Genomic DNA, 25,818 nt, shown 5'->3' with positions numbered 1-25,818 from the left:
TTCGTTAATATCTTCTATAAAAATATAAGAAAAAAAATTATAACAGAAATATTAAAATTTTTTAATAATTTTGTATAAATAATGATTTACTTACGAGACATTATGTTCAATCTGTCGCTTCCGTGCTTTGGTGAACAGACACTGAGGCACACTCGGCATTTGTTTCATGCCGTTTCATTTGTTTTATACCGTTCATTTGTTTCGCGGCATTTTTTTTTCATCAGATAATCTTGTCGCCTTGTACTGTCAAGTAAACGTATTTTTTTATACGTGCTCTGAAATCTTGGTGTTCAAGAAACTGTCACAATCCCGATTTGTGAGTTCTGATTATTTCAAATTTCTATATATCTATCATTTTGCATCTTTAGCTTCTTTTATTCATTCTTCTTTAATTCTTTGTTTCTGCCTATTTTTTGTTTCACAAAAATGTGTGATGAATTAAGAAAAAAATCTAAGCGAAACTTTTCAGATGCTTGGCTCAATGATAATCGAATTAAATGTTGGATACGCAAAGTAGCTTTTGATGAGAGCTTGTATCATTGTATTATATGCAATAAAAATATTTCGTGCAACACACATGTTTTAAGACATGCGGATTCTGCGTGTCATAAAAATAATATTAAAGAAAATAATTCATCTTTAAGTACTGATAATAAAAATAATAATAAAAATTCACATAAAAAAATATCCGAAAAATGTAAATTTCAAGACTAATGGCTAGAGATTGAATTATTTAAGCCATGGTTACGCAAAGTATCACATGATATAAATTCATTTTTTTGTTCGTTTTGCGATAAATCCATGAGAGGTGATTTATCGAAAATTTATCGTCACGCAGAATCCAAAGCACATATAGAAATATGTAAAATTAAAACAGAAACAAAGAATACAAACGAAAATATAAACATAACAGATGATTCACTTTTGTCGTTTGAAGAGCGAAAAAAAATAGCAGAAATTCGATATGCTGCATTAATTGCTGATAAAAATATTTCGCATCAAACTGCAAAAGAAATCCTCAACTTTTTTCAACATATTGGAAAAGATCCTAATGTGTTAAAAAGCATGAGCATGGGCCGAACAAAATGTAAAAACATTATTACAAATGTTTTATGCCCAGTTGAAACAGATCGTGTCGTCAATAAAATTCAGAATACAAAATTTTCAATTTTTATTGACGAAACATCTGATATAACTAATGATAAATGGATGACTTTTCTTGTTCGATACGTTGATCCAGAGACATTAGATATTCGCTCACAATTAGTTAAATTAATTGATATTGATGCCAAAGATTCAAGCGCAGAAAAGTTGTTTGAGGCATTTAAATGTGAAATGTGGAAATTACAGATACCATTTTTAAATATCGTAGCTTTATCATGTGACAATGCATCTGTTATGACAGGAAAACATTTATCGTTTAAAAAAAAATTAGAAGAAATATGTCCACATTTATTAACATTTTCATGCCTATGTCATTCCTCCGCATTAGCAGCGCATGCTGCATGTTCTAAAATGCCTGCATATTGCGAGGAATTTCTAAAAAAAATTGCTACTTATCTCAATAGCAGTCCAAAACGTACGGCTATTTTTCGTGAATTTTGTGAGTGTTTCCAAGAAACAAATCGCAAAATATTGAAATTATGTGATACGCGCTGGCTTTCGCATTATTTATGTATCGAAAGACTTCTTGAATCTTGGGATACAATTAAATACTTTCTTACTGAAATGGTTGTGAACGAAAAAACAAATTCTGGAGAATATCTATTGTCTATGATGAACAACGTAGAGATAAAAGCTTATTTTCTATTTTTAAAATACGTTTTGAATTTCTTTAATGCATTTAATGCATTTTTTCAAGCATTAGAAACAAGGATTCATTTATTGCATCCAAAATCTTTAAACTTTCTTTTCCAAATCTGTCGAAATTTTATAAAAGAAGAATATTTAAAACCATTTTCTTCAAATATTATATTCTCCTTAAAAGAAAATCAAAAACCTACTAATGAAATTATTTTTGGATCAGAATGTGAGGAATATCTGAACGAATTAACGCTGAAAGGTCACATAAACATAGTTACAATTGTTCGAGAGAATTGTTTAATATTTTATGTGACTGCTGCAGAAGAAATTCGTAAAAGATTACCTCTAAATAATATATTTTTATCAAAGTTACAAGTTTTTCGACCATATATAAGTTTATTTGATAACAATAGAGAAACATCATTCAATGATGTTTCTTTTATAGCTAAAACTATCGGCGGTTTTGATGAAGATGATTTAAAGAAGGAATGGATGGCCTTACCATCAGATTTTACAATGGAAGAAAAACAAAACTTTTCTAAATTAAATTTCGACGGCATGTGGAAAAAAATTTTATAAAATCGACACAATAATCTTGCTAAATATCCCAATTTAACAAATGTTATAAGTACTATTAGATCTCTTCCAAATTCAAATGCCGATCCGGAAAGAATGTTTTCTCTTTTAAATAATTTAAAAACAAAAAAACGTAACAGTTTTTCGTCAGCTACTGTTAATGCTATTTGTGTATTGAAATCTGCATTAAAAACGAGAGGCGAGACAGCTATCAAAATGAAAATTGATGAAAAGCATTTGTCTCTTATGTCAGCGGATAAATTATATGTTACCGTTGCTAAAAAAAATAAAAGTATTTTAAGGTTACATGCTGCAGATACTATTGACATAGCTGGCCCCTCATCTCATAAATAATAAATTTATTAAAAACATTACGCTTGTAAAAGATAAGTACGTGAAAAACATCTTGTCTGTGTAACAGACATCATACTTGTAAAAAGTAAGAGTATTAAGAATATTCTTGTCTGTGTAACAGACATCACATTTGTGGAAAGCAAAAGTATTAAAAACATTTTGTTTGTGTAACAGACGTCACATTTGTGGAAAGTAAAAGTATTAAAAACATCTTGTCTGTGTAACAGACATCACATTTGTGGAAAGTAAAAGTATTAAAAACATCTTGTCTGTGTAACAGACATCACATTTGTGGAAAGTAAAAGTATTAAAAACATCTTGTCTGTGTAACAGACATCATATTTGTGGAAAGCAAAAGTATTAAAAACATCTTGTCTGTGTAACAGACATCATATTTGTGGAAAGCAAAAGTATTAAAAACATCTTGTCTGTGTAACAGACATCATATTTGTGGAAAGCAAAAGTATTAAAAACATCTTGTCTGTGTAACAGACAACATATTTGTAAAAAGCAAGAGTATAAAAATTATCTTGTCTGTATAACAGACATACTTGTAAATGACAAAATAATGCAATGTGGTATAATAGGGCTCTAGGCGAAGGTCCACATAAAAAAACCTAACGCATCATTGGTGATACCCCGTGGGTGGTATGGAAAATCGCCACACTCATTAAATTTTTTTATTTTATTATTTTAAATGTATATATATGGAGAAAACAAGTTTAATTATTATATTAAATAGTTTTATAATATATTTTTGTAATATAATTAGTATATATTTATATTTGTATATATATTTGTATAATATATTTATTATATATATATATATATATATATATATATACATATATATATATATATAGACACATACATATTATAAACATATTATACGATAAAAAAGCTGTAAGAGAAACATTGAGCGCATATCGAGATATCGGGAGCGAGCAGCGTGTAGCGTCGCGCGTCGGCCGTCGCTTTCGTTGGTAGGAAGAAGACAGAAGACTGTATTCTGTCCTCTTCTACTATCCGAAGCTAGCCGAAGCGCCGAGCTCACACGTACGCTTACGTTCACATCCTCATTACCCCCTCCACGCCGTGTTGCATGTTGCTTGCGGCGGAGATCTGGCAGCTTTGGTTCCGGGTGGGCCGGTCGACCATCGACGCGATCGATGATCTGTGGGCCTGCTCGGAGCGGATAATCCAAGGTGGGGGGGTGGCGTTGGCTGTGTCCTTAGACATAGTCAACGCCTTTAATACCCTCCCGTGGGATAACATAGGCGCGGGTCTTCGCGCACATGGGGTTCCGGGGTATTTGGTCAGGGTGGTCCGGGCCTACTTCGAGGGTAGGGGGATCATCTTTCGCGACGCGGGCGGAGGGGTGTTGAGAAGGAGGAAGATTCGTCGCGGGGTTCCGCAGGGGTCCGTTTTGGGTCCCCTGTTGTGGAACCTCGCGTACGACGAGGTCCTGGGGAGAGTTCTTCCCCCGGCGACCACGTCATCTGTTATGCAGATGACACTCTCGTGGTGGCTGGGGGAAGGAGCTGGGAGGACGCGGTCGCGAGGGGGAATATCGCGGTGGCCGGGGTGGTCCCTCGGAAGACAGAAGCTATCTTCTTACACGATGACTCCCGAGGGGTTCCCCCCAGACTACTCCTAAAAGTGGACGGACATAGGGTCGAGGTGGGGGCACAGAAATATCTGGGCCTCCACCTTGACGGTAGGTGGGACTTCGGGGAGCACTTTGCTCAGCTGGCCCCCAAAATGGGGGGGTGTGGCGGCCTCACTGTCGAGGCTGCTGCCCAATCTTGGGGGACCGGACGGCCGTGTCCGCAAGTTGTATGTGGGCACGGTCGGTTCGGTGGCCCTCTATGGGGCTCCGATCTGGGTGAGTGCGGCCGGGGTCCGGGAAAATTAGGGGCTTTCTGCGGGGGGGGCACATCGGCCTATTGTATTGAGGGCCGCCCGCGCATACCGCACGGTGTCTTATGCGGCGGCGGCATTGTTAGCGGGGGCCCCTGGAGCTCCTGGCTCGGGGCCAGTCACTGATGTACTGGCGGGTCCGGGAGCTCCGGGAGAGGGGAATACCGATGGGTCTGATGGCGAAGAATGCCATCAGACGCCAGGTGGCGGACTCTGTCCTCGTGGACTGGCGGAGACAACTGTCTGCGCCGGCCTACGAGGAACAGAGAGTGGTGAGGGCGATCTTGCCGGTCTTCGCGCAATGGGTGGGGAGAAGCTGGGGGCAGATCACTTTCAGGGTGGCGCAGGTGCTGACCGGACACGGGTGCTTCGGTCAGTACCTGTGCCGCATTGGGAGGGAGATGTCCCCGGGGTGCCACCACTGTGAGGAGGACCGGGACACGGCGCAGCACACTCTCGAGACATGCGTGGCTTGGGAGGTGCAGCGCCGTGCCCTGGTCCATGTTATAGGTGAGGACCTCTCCTTGGTGGCGGTCGTCAGGGCCATGACGGAGACGGAGGAGTCCTGGAGGGCGGTAGCGTGCTACTGCGAGGTCGTTATGATGGCTAAGGAGGAAGCCGAAAGGGAGAGGAGAGAAAGGAGAAGGATGCCTCCTCTACCACGAGCGCAGGGCCCGAGGAGGGTGCTATGGGAGAGAAGGAGGCTGCCCGGGCCTCTGGCCCCACCGCGGGACTCGCCCTGAGGAGGAGGAAAGAAGCCCCCCCATAAGCAGAGTGGAGGAGTGGAGGGGGGTTCCGAGGACCAGGGAGCCTCAGCTAATATATGGCCCCCGTAGTGTCCCCCCCGCTCCTCCCTCTCGGCGCAAGAAGAGGCCTCGCTACCAGGGGCCGCGGCGAATCAGCGTTGGAGGAGGCCCCGTTACCAGGAGCCGCAGCGAGTGGGGAGCAGACGCGGAGCGGGGAGACTCCCGTCTGCATATTCCTCCCCCCCGTTGTTGGTACCGGGAGGTGTCCCCCCCCGGTAATTATAGAAGCTAAGTCGGGGAGGGGGTCGCGGAAGAATGCTTTGGCGTACCCGTGGCCCCCTCGTGTAAACCGCTAAGGAGGACACCCGCAGGGGTTTTAGCCGGTAGAAGTCCGGCATAACCTCCTCTTCCTCCCCGGGGGGGAGGAGGTATCCATGAGAATTTCCCTTACGCAAAAAAAAGGTACAATATGGAAATCTCAAGAAATAAACACTGAAAACATAAAAATACCCTTGACTTTATATTTTAATGACGTCGAAGTAAGTAATCCTTTAGGATCGCATAAAGGTTTTAAAAAAATTGGAACTGTTTATTGCACAATATCTTGCTTACCACCTGAATATGCAAGTATGTTAGAAAATACCTTTTTACTGCAGATCCATAAGTATACAGATTATAAATGTTTTGGTAATGAAAGAATATTTAACAACATTATTCAACAAATAACTGATTTAGAAAATAATGACTTAATAAATATTTGTGATAAAGAATATAAAATCTTCTTTAGTCTTACATATATAGCAGGAGACAACTTAGGATTAAATAGCATTTTAGGTTTCAATAACAGTTTTAATTCTATGTACAGTTGTAGAATTTGCACTGCTTCTAACAGAACTTTATAAACAATTTGTAGAAAATTCTCAATTAATTAGGAAAATTGAAAATTACTCAGAACATTGCAGTAAAAAGATATTTGGTATTCAAAAACCTTGTATTTTCAATAAGATACCTGCTTTCCATTTATTAAATAATTTATCCATAGATCTAATGCACGATTTGCTTGAAGGTGTATGCAGATATGATACGGAAAAAATTCTGAATAATTTTATTAACGTTGAAAAATTATTTACTTTACAACACTTAAATAATCGAGTGAATAATTATGAACGCATATTTAGTGACAGAAATATTACTCCAATATTACAAGTTGAATCAATAAGAAACGAACTTGTAATTTTATCTGCTTCAGAAATGTTATTTTTAATTAATAATATTTGTCTGTTAATTGGTAATTTAATTCCTATGCAAAACAAATTTTGGAAACTATACTTACTTTTCAGAGAAATAGTACATATGTATTATAATAATCGCTTCTCTGTGAATAACATCGTGTCATGTAATCCCATTTTCTATGACGGATGCAGAAATGATTATTTGCTCTTTTCATTTTTTCTCACAATGTAATGTCTTACTTTTATATAATATTTTTAATACAATACTTTTTCATGGCGATACTTAAGGCCATAGGTCACGACACATTTTAATGATCGTAAGATTTAATAGAAAATGACACATAACTCGCCGCCATGTTGAGGATAGGATAGGCGCTTATACAGGGTGGCCCACGTAGTGTTACAAATTTATTTATATCTCGGAAACGAAGCAATTTAGAGAAAAATGTTTCAGACAAAAGTTGTATGGTTTCAAGGGGAACATAAGATGGTGCCATTAGCTTGATCTTGAAGAGTCACCTGAAGGTCACGTGAAGGTCACCTCCAACTTTCTAAATGAGACACCCTATATGCTTTTGCATATTCTTGTAGCTCATCCCAAGAGCTTTCCAAAACACTATAATGAAGTTAGTTTTCATTAGGTATTTTCCGAGTTATGAGGCTTGAAATCATTTCTTAATTTTACATAAACCGTAAAATATTTTGTAAAATATTCATTTTTCGATTACCTTAATACTTTTATGTACAAAATGATAAGAGGAATCAATTGGTGTAAAAAAAACACATAATTGTTTCGAAAGAAAAAATGTAATTTGCAATTAACATGGTAAGGTATACTGTATACTGATGCTTATAGTTTGTAATGTGTATAATATATAATTTCTATATATCTATTTTAATACGTAATTATTAAAAGAAATATATAGAAATATGATGATAATATGATGAGTTTTTCAGCAAAAAGTTTGTTTGATACGAATAAATAATTTAAAACTTAATTTTGATCACGAAATAATATCTTGAAACTTAATTTTGATCACGAGATAATAATTAAACACTACGAAGTCGGAAGTCCGCCGTGTTGAAAATAAATGCATTCATTAATAAAATACATCGTTCGCACGCATGCACGCTGTTATTCCTTACACGTGCCAGGACGAATTCTTCCGACGAAGCATCCGTTTTCGTTCCGGTTAATCCAGACACTATAAATACATATCATGTTGCTTCCTATGAACACGAAAAGCGAGAAAGTTCTGCGTAAGGAGAAACTGCTGCGTGTATTATCATATTCATTTGACATTTGCTCACGACTCTCATATATGCGCATGACAAATCAGTCGCTCTTCATCGTTCCAGACGTGTTTGGTAGCGCGCGCGACAAATAGTTTGCATGAATCCCATATTCAAATGAATACATGGTGTATAAGTCGAAATTATGTCGTATCGTTGTTACGTCGCCACCGACGCATCCCAATGCATCAAGGTTAAATATCTCCCTTCTTATTTAGTTAGCCAAGCTGTTTTTTTTGAAAGACGAGGTGTCGAAAGTGCAGCTCGTGAAAGAATTAAATTTACATGAAATTTTATTCGTCACACGTAGTACAATGTTTCTTTGTCTCCTTTTTCAAAAGTAGTTACCGGAATTATCAATTTACGAATGTCAAGTGGACAGTCATCTAATAAAAAGACTTTTCTTTTATTGAAGATTTTTCAATTGCTGAAGACATTTCAGATGTAGCACTGTGAGTAGTCGGTTTTGCATCATAACTTGGATCATCTTCATCATTATCATTATTTTTAATAATTAGAGATTTGGCTCAAGTAATCAAAAAATTAAAAAGAAAATGGCATAAAAGCCAATGCGCGGTAGTTGGAGCGCAGAGAAGCAACAACACTTCTTTCTTTTTTCAATATTAGTTTATTAAAAAACATTATAATAACAAAAAATGAACGTTTCGGATCATCTTTTGATCCTTCTTCAGCGCGATGTTAACAATTTATATTACAGATAGTGACGCGTTACATTAAACGAATTTGTTCTCGACGCGTAGGTGACGCTAAATTGCATCCCGCGGAGGTCTAGTAAGCGCTCTGCTTCCAACAATCAATTAAATATACTATAGTTATACTATGCGACGTCACAGCAGATCTTACAAATCGAATAAAAATAATAAAATAAATACCGAAAGATATTACACGTGAATAAGCTTGAGGCGTTCGTTCACACGTCGGTATGTTTGTTATCGTTGAGTCAACTGCGCATGTCCTTGGTTGAGTTCATGTTTACGTCCTGACAACCGAGGACATATTTATACAGTTCGTCATCGAATCTCGAATCGACATGGGGCGCACAGTGGCATACTATATTATTAATTGTAAAAAGCGCGGAATCTGGTGAGATGCTTCTAACTATTAATTTAAGCAAAGAAGCTTATTCACGTGTAATATCTTTCGGTATTTATTTTATTATTTTTATTCGATTTGTAAGATCTGCTGTGACGTCGCATAGTATAACTATAGTATATTTAATTGACTGTTGGAAGCAAAGCGCTTACTAGACTTCCGCGGGAATGCAATTTAGCGTCACCTACGCGTCGAGAACAAATTTGTTTAATGTAACGCGTCACTATCTGTAATATAAATTGTTAACATCGCGCTGAAGAAGGATCAAAAGATGAAACGTTCGTTTTTTGTTATTATAATGTGTTTTTTAATAAACTAATATTGAAAAAAGAAAGAAGTGTTGTTGCTTCTCTGCGCTCCAATTACCGCGCGTTGGCTCTCATGCCATTTTCTTTTTAATTTTTTTATTATTATTTTGACTCATAATGTTTTCATTGTCCTTATTTGAATTGTCTTGTATAATGATTTTAGAACTACAATTTTCTTTGTTAAAATTGACACCTTGAAATTTTTCTTTAGTAGATATATCGAGCCAATTCGATCCGAGTAATTCCAATTTATCTGTGAATTCACTAGGGGGAGGGGGGCACTACTTTCTGATGTTATATTGTTATTCAAAAAACGGGTTCCATTTTAGCGCCTTTTATCTTGCAATATTACAATATATAACTCCAAAACAAACTCCCTAACCTATGGAACCATATTTACTTATGTAAGCATACACTGTGCAGGCTAAATGGCGATGCCAAAGCCTTTTTCTTTTTATTAAAAAAAAAGTTACTCAAAACAGACGAATTATGTGAAAAAATATTTGATATTTCTGAATCCAGAGCTGGTGAGTTATTATTTATTGGCGTAGAGAATCCCTTTTCTTTTATTTAATGACTTTGGAAAGAATCAGATAATCGACTACTTTTTTTATTTGACTGTGGTACAAAAGAATTTTCCTTATGAATCAGGTTCTCGTTATGTTTTAGTTTGATTTTAAGCTCAATTAAATTACCTTGAGTATCCAAAATTTTTTAAGATTTTCGATAAATATTAAAATTATAATAGTAAAAAAGTAAAAAAAATCAAATATTCTCAATAAAATAAATAGAAAAGATAATAATTTTATTATATGTAACAAAAGAAATATTTAAAATAATTGAATACTTTTACTAATAAACAAATAAATTTATTGCATACGTTATAGCTCAAATAATATTAAATAACATTAAACTAATTTAAGAAAGAATAAACAACTAATTAAAAGTTCCTTGTTCATTGCATTTTAAAAAATTAATTTGAAAATTTTAAAAAATTAGTGTTATAATTATTTTAAAGGTAATTATAAAGAAAGAGGGCAACCTCATGTATAACTTTGACTTTGACATATGTTATCAAAGACATGACTCTGAGTAACTTTTCCTTACAACTTAATCGGCGATCTCTTATAATTTCTGAGATATTTAAACTTAAAGTTGGATTAGAAATAGGTTTGGGTTAGGTTATATCTTTCGGGGTAATTATTTACTTTAGGGGAGCAACCTCTGATGACCTTGACCTTGACATATGTTATAGTGATCTTCCTTCTGAGTAACCTTCAGAAGGTTTTAGCCGTCGCTTGTGATTCGTTGAAAAGTTATCAACATAAGAAGTTATAATGGAATGTAAATTTTATTGACACCGTGTAGATAGAACTATAGTATATATAACCTATATAAACATGAATTGTAGTATTCTCGATTCTTATTCATATACAAGTTCAGTTGTTCCTTAGACATCATTGTGAACAATTTCTATTACTTATTCTTGTGAGAGGTCTATGGGTCCTCGTTTCGCATGGAAAATTACACTCATGTGGAACCACACAGTAATAGACTTTGTTTTGCGCTGACTCAGGGGTGGTGTGGGGTGGACCTAACTTCGCATGGAAAGTTGCAAATCCATGTGAAACCATACAATAATAAACCTCGTTTCACACTGACTCAGGGGTGGTGTAGGGTGGACCTCACTTCGCATGGAAAGTTGCAAACCCATATGGAACCATACAATATAGACCTCGTTTCGCACTGACTCAGGGGTGATATGGGATAGACCTCGTTTCGTGCTGACTCAGGGGTGGTGTGGGGTGGACTTCGCGTGTACTTTGCAAGGTGAAGCAAAATTCACTCTCTGCGAGAGTCAAAGTAAAATGTATACGCGCGGATACAGTGGGTTCCACCCCCATGCGGGAGGCTCCACTTTCGAAAGATATAACCTAGCCCAAATCTATTTTTTATTTAAACCAAATTTTAGTTTTAATGTCTAAGGAACAACTGAACACTTGTATATAAATAAGAATCAAGAATTTTACAGAGACTACAATTCATGTTTATATAGGTTATATATGTATACTATAATTTTATCTACACGGTGTTAATAAAATTTACATTCCATTATAACTTCTTATTTTGATAACTTTTCAACGAATTACGAGCGACGGTTAAAACCTCCTGAAAGTTACTCAGAAGGGTGACCACTATAACATATGTCAAGCTCAAAGTCATCAGAGGTTGCTCCCCTAAAATAAATAATTACAAGAAAATTTTTTTTTCCGTGTGTAATAAATACACATTAACTCATCAACATGATATGATTAGAGCACAACTCTGCTTATTAGGACGCTTTAAACTAGAAATAATGGCACTTGATAATGAAATCCATGAATTTAAAGATATATACACTCGTCAACAAAATTATCGCATAGGTAATTTCATGTCAAATTTTCGCATAACTTCAAATAAGTATAACTCCGGCCAAAAATAGTCATATTTGAAAATTTTTTTTTCATTCTCAAGCTTAAAGCCTCTATTTTAAAAATCATTTGTCAGATTTAGAATTTATCCTCTTCCCTTCTCGTCATCTCCTTAAAAGTAAGGACGTGTTTCGTCTTCAAAAAATTACATAATTTGACGCATTCCACGGGGTGGAATAAATTTTTCTCGCAAATTTCATGATAATTATCATAAAATATGGATTTTTATGTGTGAATTAAAAAAAATGAAGTTTGTTGATTTTTTTCGCGGAGTTACGACACATCACAGTTACCTACACATTTTTGTTCATTTACCGCCAATATTAGTATTACCTGATGCGCATCACGAGGAGATTGCTAGTCGGATTTGGAGCATCGTGTGCGTGTATGTGTGTGTGTGTGTGTGTTGGAGGACGGGAATGTGGAAATGATCACAGCGCTAAATCAAATATGGAATGAAATTCCCCAGACAATAATTAAAGCCTGCAACAATATACATGAGCGTCTGCAAGAGATTATCCGAAGACGAGGTGACAATACACATTTTTAAATGTGAACATTTCCACATTCCCGTCTTCCAACGCACACACTGCGCCAAATCCGACCACCCAGTGAGTATTGTTAAGAGGAAGAGTTCTTTAAGTTATCTTTCTAAAAGACGTCTATTAAAAAAGATCTTTATGTTGTCTCACTAATGTTGATATAAATGCGCATGCGCGCAAGTATATATGCTGCTGAGAAATATAGAGATATCTTCCTATTAACTTGAAAGAAATTGAAGTCGGGCACAGAATTTCAGGTAAATATCTTATAAATTATATTAATATAATCTATATTATCATATTTGCTATATAATGGATATATATATATATATATATATATATATATATGTATTAATATAATATTTAATATGATTGCAATTATATTAGTGCATGTGATTATCGAGGTTATGTATGTTTCAAGATTTGCATGAGATGAGCATTATTCGTATATAAATTTCTGATTTATTAAGATAAGTTTTATTTTCCGATGTATTAAGATAAGATGAGTTTTACTTTGTTTTCAAATATAGTTTTATTTCTTTCCATACAGCACAGAACATTGCAGTAATATTGCGGCAATATTACAATGTTGCTGCAATGTTACAACAATATTATTGCAATAACATTGCTGCAATATTCTGTGCTGTATGGGTTTTTTCTAAAAAGACAGTAGACGAATTATTGCAATTTTATCGGAGATCCTGACCAACGGCGGAGATAAATGGCGGAGATAAACAGAAATTTGTTCAGAGGCACATTTTCTTATTTACAAGGACTCGACGATTGGGCAACTTTTATTACTTTCAGTACGTGAGAAAAATATTAATTATTATTTTTCATTATCTTTATGTCATTTCAAAAAAATTTTATAAATTTATCGGTAAGACAAAAAAACAGAAGACTTCGTAAATTATTTAAATTGTATAATGTCCAAATGAAAATATTGAATCATATACAAGCAATTATGATGAAACTGCTCAGATTCATTCACATTGTGGATATAATTTATCTTCTAATGTTCTTGATAACAATGATATCATAGAATCAGAATCGGATACTGATAATAGTAATGTTACGTTCAGCCGACTCCACGTTTCCTTCCTTCCGCGAGGGTTTGTCCATACTGATATATTTTTATCTCGGGCCTAATAATCCGTAAATATCCGACGTGAGAAAATTTAGAAAATATCTCTGACCAAACCCTATAATCTATCTCGAGGGATAGGGAATCGAGGATATAAAATTTTATCACAAACACCTGAATAAATATCAAGAATGAAACCTAAATTATCAAGGATCGACAATGTAATATACTTACAAAAATCGAAACTTTAGACACCTGAACAAATTTTGTAAATCTAATCGAAGGACAAGATATGTATCTACGAAGGAATCGGGAAATCTAACGAACACCTGAGCAAACCTTGTCGAAGGACAAGATATGCAAAAGGTAACCGAAGACAGAGTATAAAAAGGACGCTCTCGAGGAAGCATTCATTCAGTTGTGACCAGTCTATACCCGGTGCAAGTCCTTCCAGTCGTGACCAATCTATACCCGGTGGTACAAGTTCCGAATAACTATCATCCAACTTCATCGAAACGACTCCCTCATCGACGGGGACATCACGATATTCTAGAGGATTTTGCGCATCAGCAACCGACCAGTTCTCTGACCATCAGCTTTTCGACGAACAGCTCTTGACAATCAGCTCGATCAGCATCCATAAAATAGTAAGTCCATCCGATTCTTCATCGCGGTCTCTCGATTTTCCTCATTTTTTTTTATTTTTATTTATTTGTTATTATCTTGCTCTCAGTGGATCCCGTTCCACTCGCACTAACTCTGAGAGGCGTCGCGCTAAACGGAACAGATACCGTCGGAACCGTCGAGCGCGGAATTTACTGGCCCGAGCTGTGAACGATCCCTCATTCAGATTAGAGTTAAGCCAAATCAACACCAACCTACCCGTTGCACGAATCTTCTTGAATAGCATTCAAGAAGATCCACGAAACACTCCCTACCTATCTCCAGGAACCCTTCCTCCCAGTACTCCCCTATATATGAGGTAGAACCCGACAGTAGATCCTCCATCTGACCCTCAATTGTATTCACCCCCTCCTTCTCCCCTTAACGAACCGTCGCTAAATTCACCTCCTCCTCCTCCCCTTGACGAACCATCACCAAATTCACCTCCTCCTCCTCCCTCTAACGTACCACTACTAAATTCATCTCCCCCCTCTTTCCCTTCTCTTCCTCCTCCGATTTATTCCTTTATCGATCCTAGCGATCTCCGCATCGCGACACTCCTCACCCTCCTTTTCCCTGAGTACACAGGTCCCATCCTTCCAGGTTGTTTTACCGTAGGACCTGGCCCCATATATCTCCCCATATTGCGCAGTTGAACGTCGCTCCCCCTAATATCATTATCCCCTGCTTTACCCCAGTTACCGATTATCCCTTAGCCATACCCATAGAGTTCTTATGGAGAAGATATCCACCACAATCTAATTCCTTCCATACCTAATTAACCTTCCTTGTCTCATTAATACACATATACACTCACACAGAATTAACTATCATTTGCACAGAAAACTCAAAATCATTGTAATTTCCGGTCAAGCATAGAGATAAAAAATAGTATCCCCTCTTAATCTGCTCGACTGACGATCTCCGTACTCGTGTAACACCCGCGAGAAAACACACACATACATATCCACTCATACACCCACACACACTAAATATAGCGCACTTAATTATAATTTTTTTTTCTCTTCTCTTATGTTTAAATTTACCAAGTATTTTTTTTAAATAAATGTTAAATTTGTAACTAAATTTCTTAATTAATTCATTACCCTGCTCTCATTCCTAACCATCAAAGATCGCGCATTGGTCCCGCCCCGTGTAAAAGGGATTAGATTCCCTTACCGAAAAGGAGACCACCGAACGAATGCTCGAAGCAGAGTAATAGCGACTTGACGAGAATCGTTTACCTATTTTTCGAGTCTCAAAATTTGCATACAGGGTGTCTGAAAACTTTTCGCGGTCCCGAAGTGTGAAGGTATATTGGCTCAAATTAAAAAGGAAGTTCCTTTACTGTTTGGCGATATTTGCAATAATTAACGAAAAATTAATTAAAGAAGATCGGCCAATGCGCGTAGCTAGAAGTGCGCGGCGGCGAAGGCGGTCTCACTGTAACATAATGGCGGCGCGCGGTGACTACACATTCATCGCTCATCCCCTCCCCAATCACCGCGCGCCGCCATTATGTTACAGTGAGACCGCCTTCGCCGCCGCACGCTTCTAGCCACGCGCATTGGCCAATCTTCTTTAATTAATTTTTCGTTAATTATTACAAATATCGCCAAACAGTAGAGGACCTTCCTTCTTAATTTGAGCCAATATACCTTCACACTTCGGGATCGCGAAAAGTTTTCAGACACTTATATATTACAAATTATGACGCGTTACATTGTACGAATTTATTTCTCGACGCGTAGGTGACGCTAAATTGCATCCCGCGGAGGTCTATTAAACGCCCTGCTTCCAACAGTCAATCAAATATACTATAATTATGCTGTGCGAAGTCGCAGCAAATCTAATAAATCGAGTAAAAATAATAAAATAAATACCGAAAGATATTACACATGAATGAGCTTTTTTTGTTTAAATTAATTAGTTAGAAGCATGGTTCATTAGATTCCGCGCTTTTTACAATTAATAATACAGTATGCATCGAGAAACAAATTCGTACAATGTAACGCGTCATAATCTGTAATATATATTGTTAACATCGCGCTGAGGAAGGATCAAAAGATGATCCGAAACGTTCGCTTTTTGTTGTTGTAATATGAGTTTTTTAATAAACTAATATTGAAAAAAGAAGTTGTTGCTTCTCTGCGCTCGAACTACCGCGCGTTGGTTCTTATGCCATTTTCTTTGTAATTTTTTGATTATTTGAGCCAAATCTCTAATTATTGAATATAAAATATTGAATATAAAGTTAATATTCGCCGTGTAATTTGTGATTCTTCAGCTCGATCATTTGTAAAATGCATCAAATCATGTAATGCATATTTTGGCTGCTCTAAATGCATGCAAGAAGGAGAATATATTAATCATCAAATGCTTTTCCTTCAAACAAATGCAAAGTTGAGAACTGATGAAAATTTTATCATTCAAGAAAATGAAGATCATCATTTAGAAAGATCTATTTTTGAAAAAGCAAGTTTAGGAATGGTTAGTCAATTCCCTTTAGATTACATGCACTTAGTTTGCTTAGGAGTTGTTAAAAAAATGCTTCAAATTTTCTTGAATGGAAACATTAAGACAATCAAATTCAGTTGCTGATATTTCAAATATTTCACAAAATTTAAACAATACATCTACATGGATACCTATTGAGTTTGCACGAAAGACACATACTTTAAAAGAATTAGATCGTTGGAAAGCAACCGAATTAAGATTATTTTTATTATACGTAGGACCAGTCATACTCCGAAATTATTTACCGCAACATTATTTGTTACATTTCAATTCATTACATTATGCTATTATGATACTGGTCATAAAACTGATTGTATTAGTAACAATGGGTATATAGGATTTGTTAACTTGCTTTGTGGAAACTTCAAAAAAACTATTGGGTATGGGAATAAGTTTTAATCGTTTTTTATGTAGAAAAAAAGCATAGTTTGAATATGAAAATATTAAATGATTTTATTCAAAATATTTTCCATCTGAAGCGACGACCTTCGCCCATCTTTCAGGCAATAAACGGATTCCTCGAGTGAAGAATTCTATGTCTTTCGATGCGATCTAGTCATCGACCCATTTTTGTATGCTGTCATATGAAGTGAAGCGCTCTCCAGTAAGTGCCGACTGCATCGACCGGAACAAATGATAGTCTGAAGGGGCAATGTCTGGTGAATACGGCGGGTGGGGTAGGACCTCCCATTTCACCCCTTCTAGGTATGTTCGGACGGGTTGACCAACATGTGGCCTAGCGTTGTCGTGCTGCAAAATCAGCTTCTCGTGTCTATCGCGCCATTCCGGCCGTTTTGCTTGAATAGCTTGTTTCAAACGCATTAGTTGAAGTCGGTAACGTTGGGAATTGATAGTTTCGGACGGTTTCAGTAGCTCATAGTAGACTACACCCCGCATGTCCCACCAGATACAGAGCATTACCTTTGACCCGTGAATATTGCGCTTTGGCGTTGATGGAACTGGTTCACCTGGCTTCACCCATGCCAGTTTGCGTTTAGGATTGTCGTAGTGAATCCATTTTTCATCACCAGTGATGATCCGATGCAAAAAACCCTTTCTTTTTTGTCGTTGAAGCAACATTTCGCACGTGACCAAACGCCTTTCAATGTCCCTTTCCTTCAACTCGTGTGGCACCCAATTTCTTACCTTCTGAACCATTCCCAGCGCATGTAGGCGTTTTCCAACGGTGGACCGATCAACACCCAATGCTTCAGACAATTCTTCAAGTGTCTGACCTGGATCAATATCAAGCAATTCCTCAAGTTCCTCATTTTGGAACTTTTTTGGGGCACCATCGCGTTCTTTGTCGTTGACATCGAAATTACCACTTTTGAAGCGTTGGAACCAATATTTGCAAGTTGGCTCCGATGGAGCATGGTCGCCGTAAACATCCACAAGCAAACGGCACGTTTCCGCAGCACTTTTCTTCAAAAAATAGTAGTGGAGAAGAACTTCCCGCAAATGCTGCTTTTTTGGAACAAATTCCGACATTTTCGATGCGATACGAATACTTGTTGTTTACACTCCAAACAGAAGTCTTATACTGCGTTTAACAGCTGACATACACATCTGTTAAATCCATCTATCGAAAGATTAGAAAAGATGCAAGCGATACTATTAATGCCATCTATGGGAAAACGATTAAAACTTATTCCCATACCCAATATATGGCAAATGTTTTGTTATTTATAACGTTCATAATTTAATTCAATTACCTGATGATGTTTTAAAATTTGGACATTTAGATTCATTTAGCACCTTTTCCTTTGAAAATTCCTTCTTGTATAAAATTAAACAACCCTAACAGCACATGATATTATATCATCCCATTGTTATATTCATTGTACTGTGATTATCCATAAAATACTGAGATCAATGTTATAATATCTTTTACAGTATCATTTGATTTCTTTTCGCGCGCGGATAATCTCAGGTTTTACTCAAAGTACTGAAATAGTGCAACGTACTCATTTCTTCCGCGCGCGTATAATTTCAGTTTTATTCACAAGATACGGAAACGGTACGTATGCCAACGACATCTACATACATCATTTATATAGCGATCTCTTTCCGGTGACCCTCTTTGGCATGGCAAGAGATAATAGGGGCGTGATTGATATATCAAAGGTAATCCATTTATTTAACACTTTTATATTTCATAGAATATTGAATAAAGTTAACGAAATTACACGTGATATTTTTTAATATTTTCTACAACTTTTCGTAAAACTTATCTGAACAAGAATTTAAGGATATCCTTGCTTGCCAAGCCGCAGGGATAGCAAAGATATTCAATGTTAAAAGATATAAAGATATAATAATTAAAACGTTTTAACATTAAATATTATTTGATATTATTTGATTTGATCGCATTTTCAACATTTTTGATTAATAAAATTTTAAAATTCTATTTTGTTAAGATTGAATTTTTTTTATACTTATAATCATTTGTCTGTAACATTACTCTAAAAAAACCTTACAAAGGTAAAAAAAATACGCCAAGTACATAAAAAATATTCTACCTTGTATGCAACAAAATGGTTAATGAAAAAAGTCCTTAAAGATAATTTACAATAATTTTCCCTCACAAAAGCATTTTTCTAAAAAACAATCTCAACAAATAATTTCATAAAAAGATATTAAAAAATAAAATATCAAAAATTAAATAAAAAATCAATAATTACTATTAACCGAGTATTTGAGAGCAATTTGTAAATTTGATATAATATTTATCATGAAATCAATTTTACATTGTAGAAATATTATACATAAATTCTCCCTAAGAAATTAACTTGATTTTTAAAATATTTAAAATCAACACTAAATGAGAATTAGGATTCTTTTAATTCCTAAAACATTTTTTATATAATGTATATAATTAAAAAAAAACGTTTTATGCAAGTTTTAAATCGCACAGTCTTTAAATTGACGTAAGTTATGAAAACTTGGCGTGCCCGGATCGTTTACATTATAAACAAATACATTCTCAATAAAATGTAAAATCTTAGACATTATGCAATTAAATTTTTAATCTGTGTTTAATTACAATTTGTAACGATGCACCCCCAGTGCATGTTACTGTTCCCGGCCGAACATCAGCCGGAAGCTGCCGCCCGGAAAACATCCGCCGGGCAGGGGCAGGGGCGCGCCGATTAACCGTTAATTTCGAACCGATCAACGGCCAAAGCCGTCGGCAAGCCGCGCCGACGACAGCCGAGGGCGTCCGAAGAGCCCTGGGTGAGAACCCCCGCGCCCGGCTCCACCGCGCCCCACCGAGTGGATCCATTCCGCACCGTTTTTCCGCCGCTCGGTGGGGGCACCCCGTTTTTACGCCAGCGCAGGATTAATTACCCGGGGTATAAAAAGGCCCTCGGCGTTATCTCGGCACCCAGATTCCGATTCCGCTTGCGATAGCAAGTACGATCCGAACCTAGAACCGATCCTAGAAAACGCCTAAAGCCTCGAACAGAAGGTGGAGCGAACTCCTCCTCGGCCGAGCACTCTCGGTTTCGGGCCTAAGGCTAAGATCCAGAATTACATTTCAATTCCGCCAAAAAGAATATTGGAGCGATCTCCGATATTATCGAGTGATCTCGATTTCGGCAAAACATCCCGCCGCCGCACCGCCGTTGCAATCAGTTACCGAGGTAGAGGAGAGCTACCCCCGACGAGCTGTTCTCGTCGGCACGGCGTATCCCCGCGATCTTCCATCCGCGCGAATTAAGTAATTAATAATCAAACCATAACAGGAGAGCGTTCGAGATATCGAAAACGACGCTAAGACCGCGCGTCAAAACACGGCACAAAAACACCGGCCAGAGCTGCCAGATCCGAGACGCAAGCAACCGGCAACCGTGAGTGGAGGGGGTAACGGGCATGTGAGCGTGAGCATACGTGTGAGCTCGGCGCTTCGGCGAGCTCACACGTACGCTCACGCTCACATGCCCGTTACCCCCTCCACTCACGGTTGCCGGTTGCTTGCGTCTCGGATCTGGCAGCTCTGACACCGGCACGCGTCGCGTAACGTCACGTGGTCATCGACCGCATACTTATAATAGATCGACGAAACAGATGACAGGGTTTTTCTGCATCGCGCGAAGCCCTTTAATACATTCCGATTTCCGCGGCGATTAAGCTAACGCTCAGCATTTTATGCACAACGATAACGCCGATACTTAAGATCGAACATTTATACATTATACATTTACACCGCACTGTTCTATCAGACAGTTATACTGCACACTCATACCGTACAATCACATCGTACACCGTACAATTATACTACACATCCGCACCGTATAATCATACCGTACAATCACACCGTACACCGTACAATTATACTACTCATCCGCACCGTATAATCATACCGTACAATCACACCGTACACCGTACATTTATACTGCACATTCGCATCGCATATTTATACCGTGCAATCGCACCGTACATCGTGCATTAGTACTGCACACTCACAGCGTACATTCATACCGTACACAAGACCCGTTTGTACTTTCAGACACACACACTCATCTTTTCTCTTTGTACACACTCAACACGTGAATAAATCAATTTTAATTTCTGACCTAAACACCGAGAGAAATTCTTAAGCTTGCCTAAGAAACCGAATCCTGATCCCGGCTGCGATTATCCGCCGGCGTGCGCGGAGGTCGTCCGTGACAAATTTTTTAGTTTTTGTGCGGGAAATTTATTGTAAATTATTTTTAAGGACTTTTTTGATTAACCATTTTGTTGCATACAAGGTAGAATATTTTTTATGTACTTGGCGTATTTTTTTCACCTTTGTAGGCTTTTTTAGAGTCCAGCTTAGGGAAAAAAAATGCTGATTTCTTGAATGTCTTTTGTGTGAACACATCTCTTAGAATTTTCTAAAATTTTCTCACATTTATTTCTATCTTATTATTTTCGTTTTCTTTTTTCTTTAAGCCGAAAACCATTTAGAAATGTTTAAAAAAAAATATCCTGAATATGCTTCTTGAATGGAAATCTTGATGAAATATGCTTTTATGAATACATTTTTAACATTCTTTCAGAATTCTTTAGAATTTGCATTGTTTTAAAAATTTTTTATTATTTTCTCTCTCCCTTTCTCTCTCTCTTTCATATTTATTTATATCTTTTTATTTTTCCTTGTATTTCATTTCCGTTCACTTGTTGACTAAAGCGAGATGTGATTGGTTTTCGAAAAAGAATCTCGATAAGCTCTTATCGTTTTTCAAATAATCGTGTATCGAAATCTTCTATTGCACTTGGTGAGTGATAAATGAAATCGAGTCAACGTTTATCGTATAAATTGTGTACAAACGTTACTACAAACAAAAAAAAAACTTGACTGTTTTTGGATCAAAAACGCGGCCATCCGGTGATACTATTTACCCGCCTCCGAAATTCCATCTTATGAAATGTAACGAAATTATCCTCTTCTTCTTTGTCGCGATTTTAACGATTACAAAAGTATGATAGTAATGTGCATCGCGCAAATTTTTATAAAAATGTCATTGGCGTATGAATTTCTTCGCGATTTTTTTGTCTCTCACCTTGTCTCGAAAAAATTAAAGATATAAAGATGGTTTATCGATTTTAATTTTTCAAAACCAATTTTACGCGAGAATTAATTTCTTTCATGTTGGACTATCAAAATGTATATAAAGAAAGTTTTAATCCTTCCCCTATTTAATTATATATACGCCAAATATAAAAATCTAATCCTTTTCATTAGTTAAATAATATAGTAATAAAAGAAATGAAAGAAAGAAGGATAGAAAGAAGGCCAGATTTGCATGCACGTGTAGTGTGTGAACATCTTTAGCAATAAAAAATCTAATACAATAAACTTACTACATTTGTTTTTCCTTGTGATATAAAGATTGGAGCTTGCAACTAGATAAGGAGAGCGTGCGGCAAATTATACCTCTATATACCGGCGATTATTGGTATAATACACTCAAAAAGATATATTGTCGTCGGATGACTTAACGAAACGCGAATTCCCTGTGGAAAGTCCTGATCATCCAGGTTGTGCAATGATATACTATACACCATATCCGACTAATAGTAAAAATTGTACATTCTGCTTTGTAAATATTAATATATTAAATGATTGTAAAGAAGAAACGAAAAAAGATCTAGACAGCGGTAATTGCAATAGTAGTTAGCCGATAGTAGTTCCGAACATGAGCAAGAAAATGTTTCGGCAGTTGAGAGGAAGATTAAGGATAAGACGAAAAAATCTGACGATAATGATTCAGAAAGCGCGGAGAAATGCGATTCATCGTCGTAGTAGCAGAAGAGAGAATGTGCGAGATGTCATAAGCTATTTTCTATCGATAGCACAGGGAAATGTTTGTATAAACAGGGTTGCGTTCATCATTGGAGCAAATTATTCGACGGAAGGACCAACGGCGAGATGGATCGTAAATATTGGACATGTTATAGAGGCTTGGAATTTTCTATCGGTTGTGAGACAGGAGTACACGTGTCGATCAGTTTGACACCCGGACTCAACGAACCTTTGAAGGGCTACGTCCGTACATTGCCACTTAATTGCTATAATAATAAGTATAGAATCTGTGCTTTAGATTGCGAGATGTTATACAGAGTATGATTTCAAGCTTACTAGAGTCACTATTATCAATCTGGAAGGCAAGATAATATGCAATAATTTCGTTAAACCAAATAGCCAAATATTAGATTACAACACTAGATTCAGCGGTATTACGGAAGAGCACATGAAGCAGAAAAGCACTCTGACTCTAGAACAAGTTCAAAGAAAATTGTTAAGCTTGATCAGCGCTGAGACAATCGTGATCGGTCATAATTTGGCGAGTGACTTTAGAGCATTACGTATATTTCATGAGAAAGTTGTCGATACGACAGCTCGTATTCTTGATCCTAGATGATTCCCCTATACTTTAGGATTAAAGGTTTTGGCGCGGAGATTGCTCCAACGAAGCATAGAGAATACGCATATGATTTCCTCGAGAGTGCCTAGGCGGCTTTGGATCTGGCACTGCATTATATAAGTAAGAATAAGTAAGAATCACGTCGACAACTACAAAAATTTGTGTAAAGAAAAAGAATCTCTGTTATTTTAGCGTTTTAAAATCCTTAACCTTTAACTTTATCTTTCTAACAATAATCATGTTTGACTATAAAAAGTTTTTGATCAATTTTTAATCATCGTTAGAAAGATAAAATTATCGGAATATTATTGAAATTTTCCTTTTGGTATATTCCTTTTGGTATATATTTGGTATATTTTTTTATATTCGTGCATGTACATTTTATATTGTATAAGAGTAACAACTGAATTAATAAGATTTTACTCTCGTCGCTCTAGCCATTTAAAGTTAGTAGCTAGCATAAATTTTATCAATTACTAATAGATGACGCCTCTCTGGCCATTTTGAGAATATTCTGATTTACAAAGCTAAATCGAGATCTTGTATCTTTAACAAATAATATAATAATTTTAGATAATGTAAATATAAATAAATTTGTGTGACTAAATGAGTTTTAAACAATGAAAATATTGATTTTAAAATAATTCAAATATTTATATTAAGGTGACCTCAATGTATGCGTTTTATATATAATTTATAAACAATCTGTCCGATAGATCCTATAAGCCTGATTTAAATTTTTTCTTTAATTCTTAATTTAAATATATACAGGGTATCTCATTTTAATATTTTTATCGAAATATCTCTCAAGAGCAAAATTTTAGAAAAAAATATTTCAGATGGAAGTTATATAATTTCAAGCAAGACATAATAGCATGATCTTAGCTTGAATTGCGTAGCTTGAATAGTGTTTTTCAAAATTATTTCAAGATTAACTTTTTTTTTAATGGAAGTATCTTAATTACATTTTATGTAAACAGATTCCTTATAATATTTTAAATAAAATAATAGCTTATAATAGCTAAAATAAGATAGTTAAAAGTTGAATAGTTTATAAGATATTTTATATCTTAATCTCTGATATATTTTGATATAAAATATAAAATATTTTATATTTTATATCTCTCGTTTTTTACATCTGTGAAAATGCATCATTATAATTTATGACTATCACAATTAGGAAGAGTCTAATAGTACGATTGGTTAAATTTAATTTATTTTTTAATCTCATCAATAAAAGAATATATTTTGAAATTGAAAAAGTTACAATTAGAATATTCAATAAATTATTCGATATATCTCGAACGCATATTTTAAGGCCTACCATGCTTATTAAATATAATAAGATTTCTTAATTACTTATATTTATAAAAAGGCTATATCATTAACATTTAAGCACATAATTTAAAAAATTATTTATATTCCTATATATTTTGGCAAATTTGAGTTATTTTTTAAAATTATAATCATTCAAAACATATTTTCTTGGATAAAACGCTAAAATTACCTTAAGAATCTATGCAACAGATTATTTACAAGAGATATATGCAACGCATATTTTGAGGACATATTCTTAATAAAAATATTCGGATTTTTCATTTTTTATTAAAAGAAAAAGAATCGCGGACAGTTCTTTAATAATAATAAAATTTGTGGAAGTAAATGTATTTCTCTTCAATTATCATGTCATCAATCAAAATGTATATTTCCCAGTTGATCCTTGAAATTTATATGCTACAGATTTATAATTTATATATTCTAATCGGAGAAAACATTAATACGTTGAGCTGGCCTCAATTGGCCAATACCGTATTCCAATTTGACGCCGATCACTTTTGTCTCGAGTCGTGATTATTATTATTTTATTATCTCGCGATATATCGAAGAATATTGTTGTTTCATCTTTCTTACGCGAGCATTTACTTGTCGTGCGATTACTTCATCTATCGAAATATTGATTTCTAAGGCGAGTGATAATTGATGGTATAAATAAATTTAATGAGAATTTGTCGTTGCCAAGGCTTGGATAAGCCTTGCGCCAAGGAGAAACTCCAATCCGTCTAACATCGATTTTTTCCAACATTCCAGAGGATCGCGCATAATTGGATATCTTTTTTCCACTCGTTCGCTGAACTCGCTGCCGAGCGATAATACGCACTCGTTATTCTTATTACCTCTTCTACCAATTCCGTGACTGAGCCGAAGAAGCTTATTTGCTGTCGCGATTAATTATCGGTTTAATTTTATGTAGAAAGATCTTTTTGGGGTCGTGCGAATTT

General features: G+C 36.0%; 1 protein-coding gene and 1 pseudogene across 1 annotated transcript; both read left to right on the top strand.

Moving 5' to 3' along the window:
- Window positions 1-4,778: 4,778 nt before the first annotated feature.
- LOC145960079 (uncharacterized) lies at window positions 4,779-5,396 on the top strand. Its single transcript, XM_083079349.1, has one exon. It carries the CDS (start codon window positions 4,779-4,781, stop codon window positions 5,394-5,396), a length of 618 nt encoding a protein of 205 aa, XP_082935475.1.
- Window positions 5,397-18,710: 13,314 nt separating this feature from the next.
- Window positions 18,711-23,673, top strand: LOC145960077 (putative exonuclease GOR; annotated as a pseudogene).
- The last annotated feature ends 2,145 nt before the right edge of the window (window positions 23,674-25,818 follow it).

This window comes from Camponotus vicinus, unplaced genomic scaffold, assembly GCF_025532165.1.
Source record: "Camponotus vicinus isolate PSW18456_S1 unplaced genomic scaffold, iyCamVici1.0 SCAF_10, whole genome shotgun sequence".
Taxonomy (NCBI): Eukaryota; Metazoa; Arthropoda; class Insecta; order Hymenoptera; family Formicidae; genus Camponotus; species Camponotus vicinus.
This window is presented reverse-complemented; position numbering and strand designations above follow the sequence as displayed.

Bases quoted from the DNA above. Each gene is read 5' to 3' on its own strand.
- LOC145960079 (XM_083079349.1), top strand. From the start codon at position 4,779: ATGTACTGGCGGGTCCGGGAGCTCCGGGAGAGGGGAATACCGATGGGT.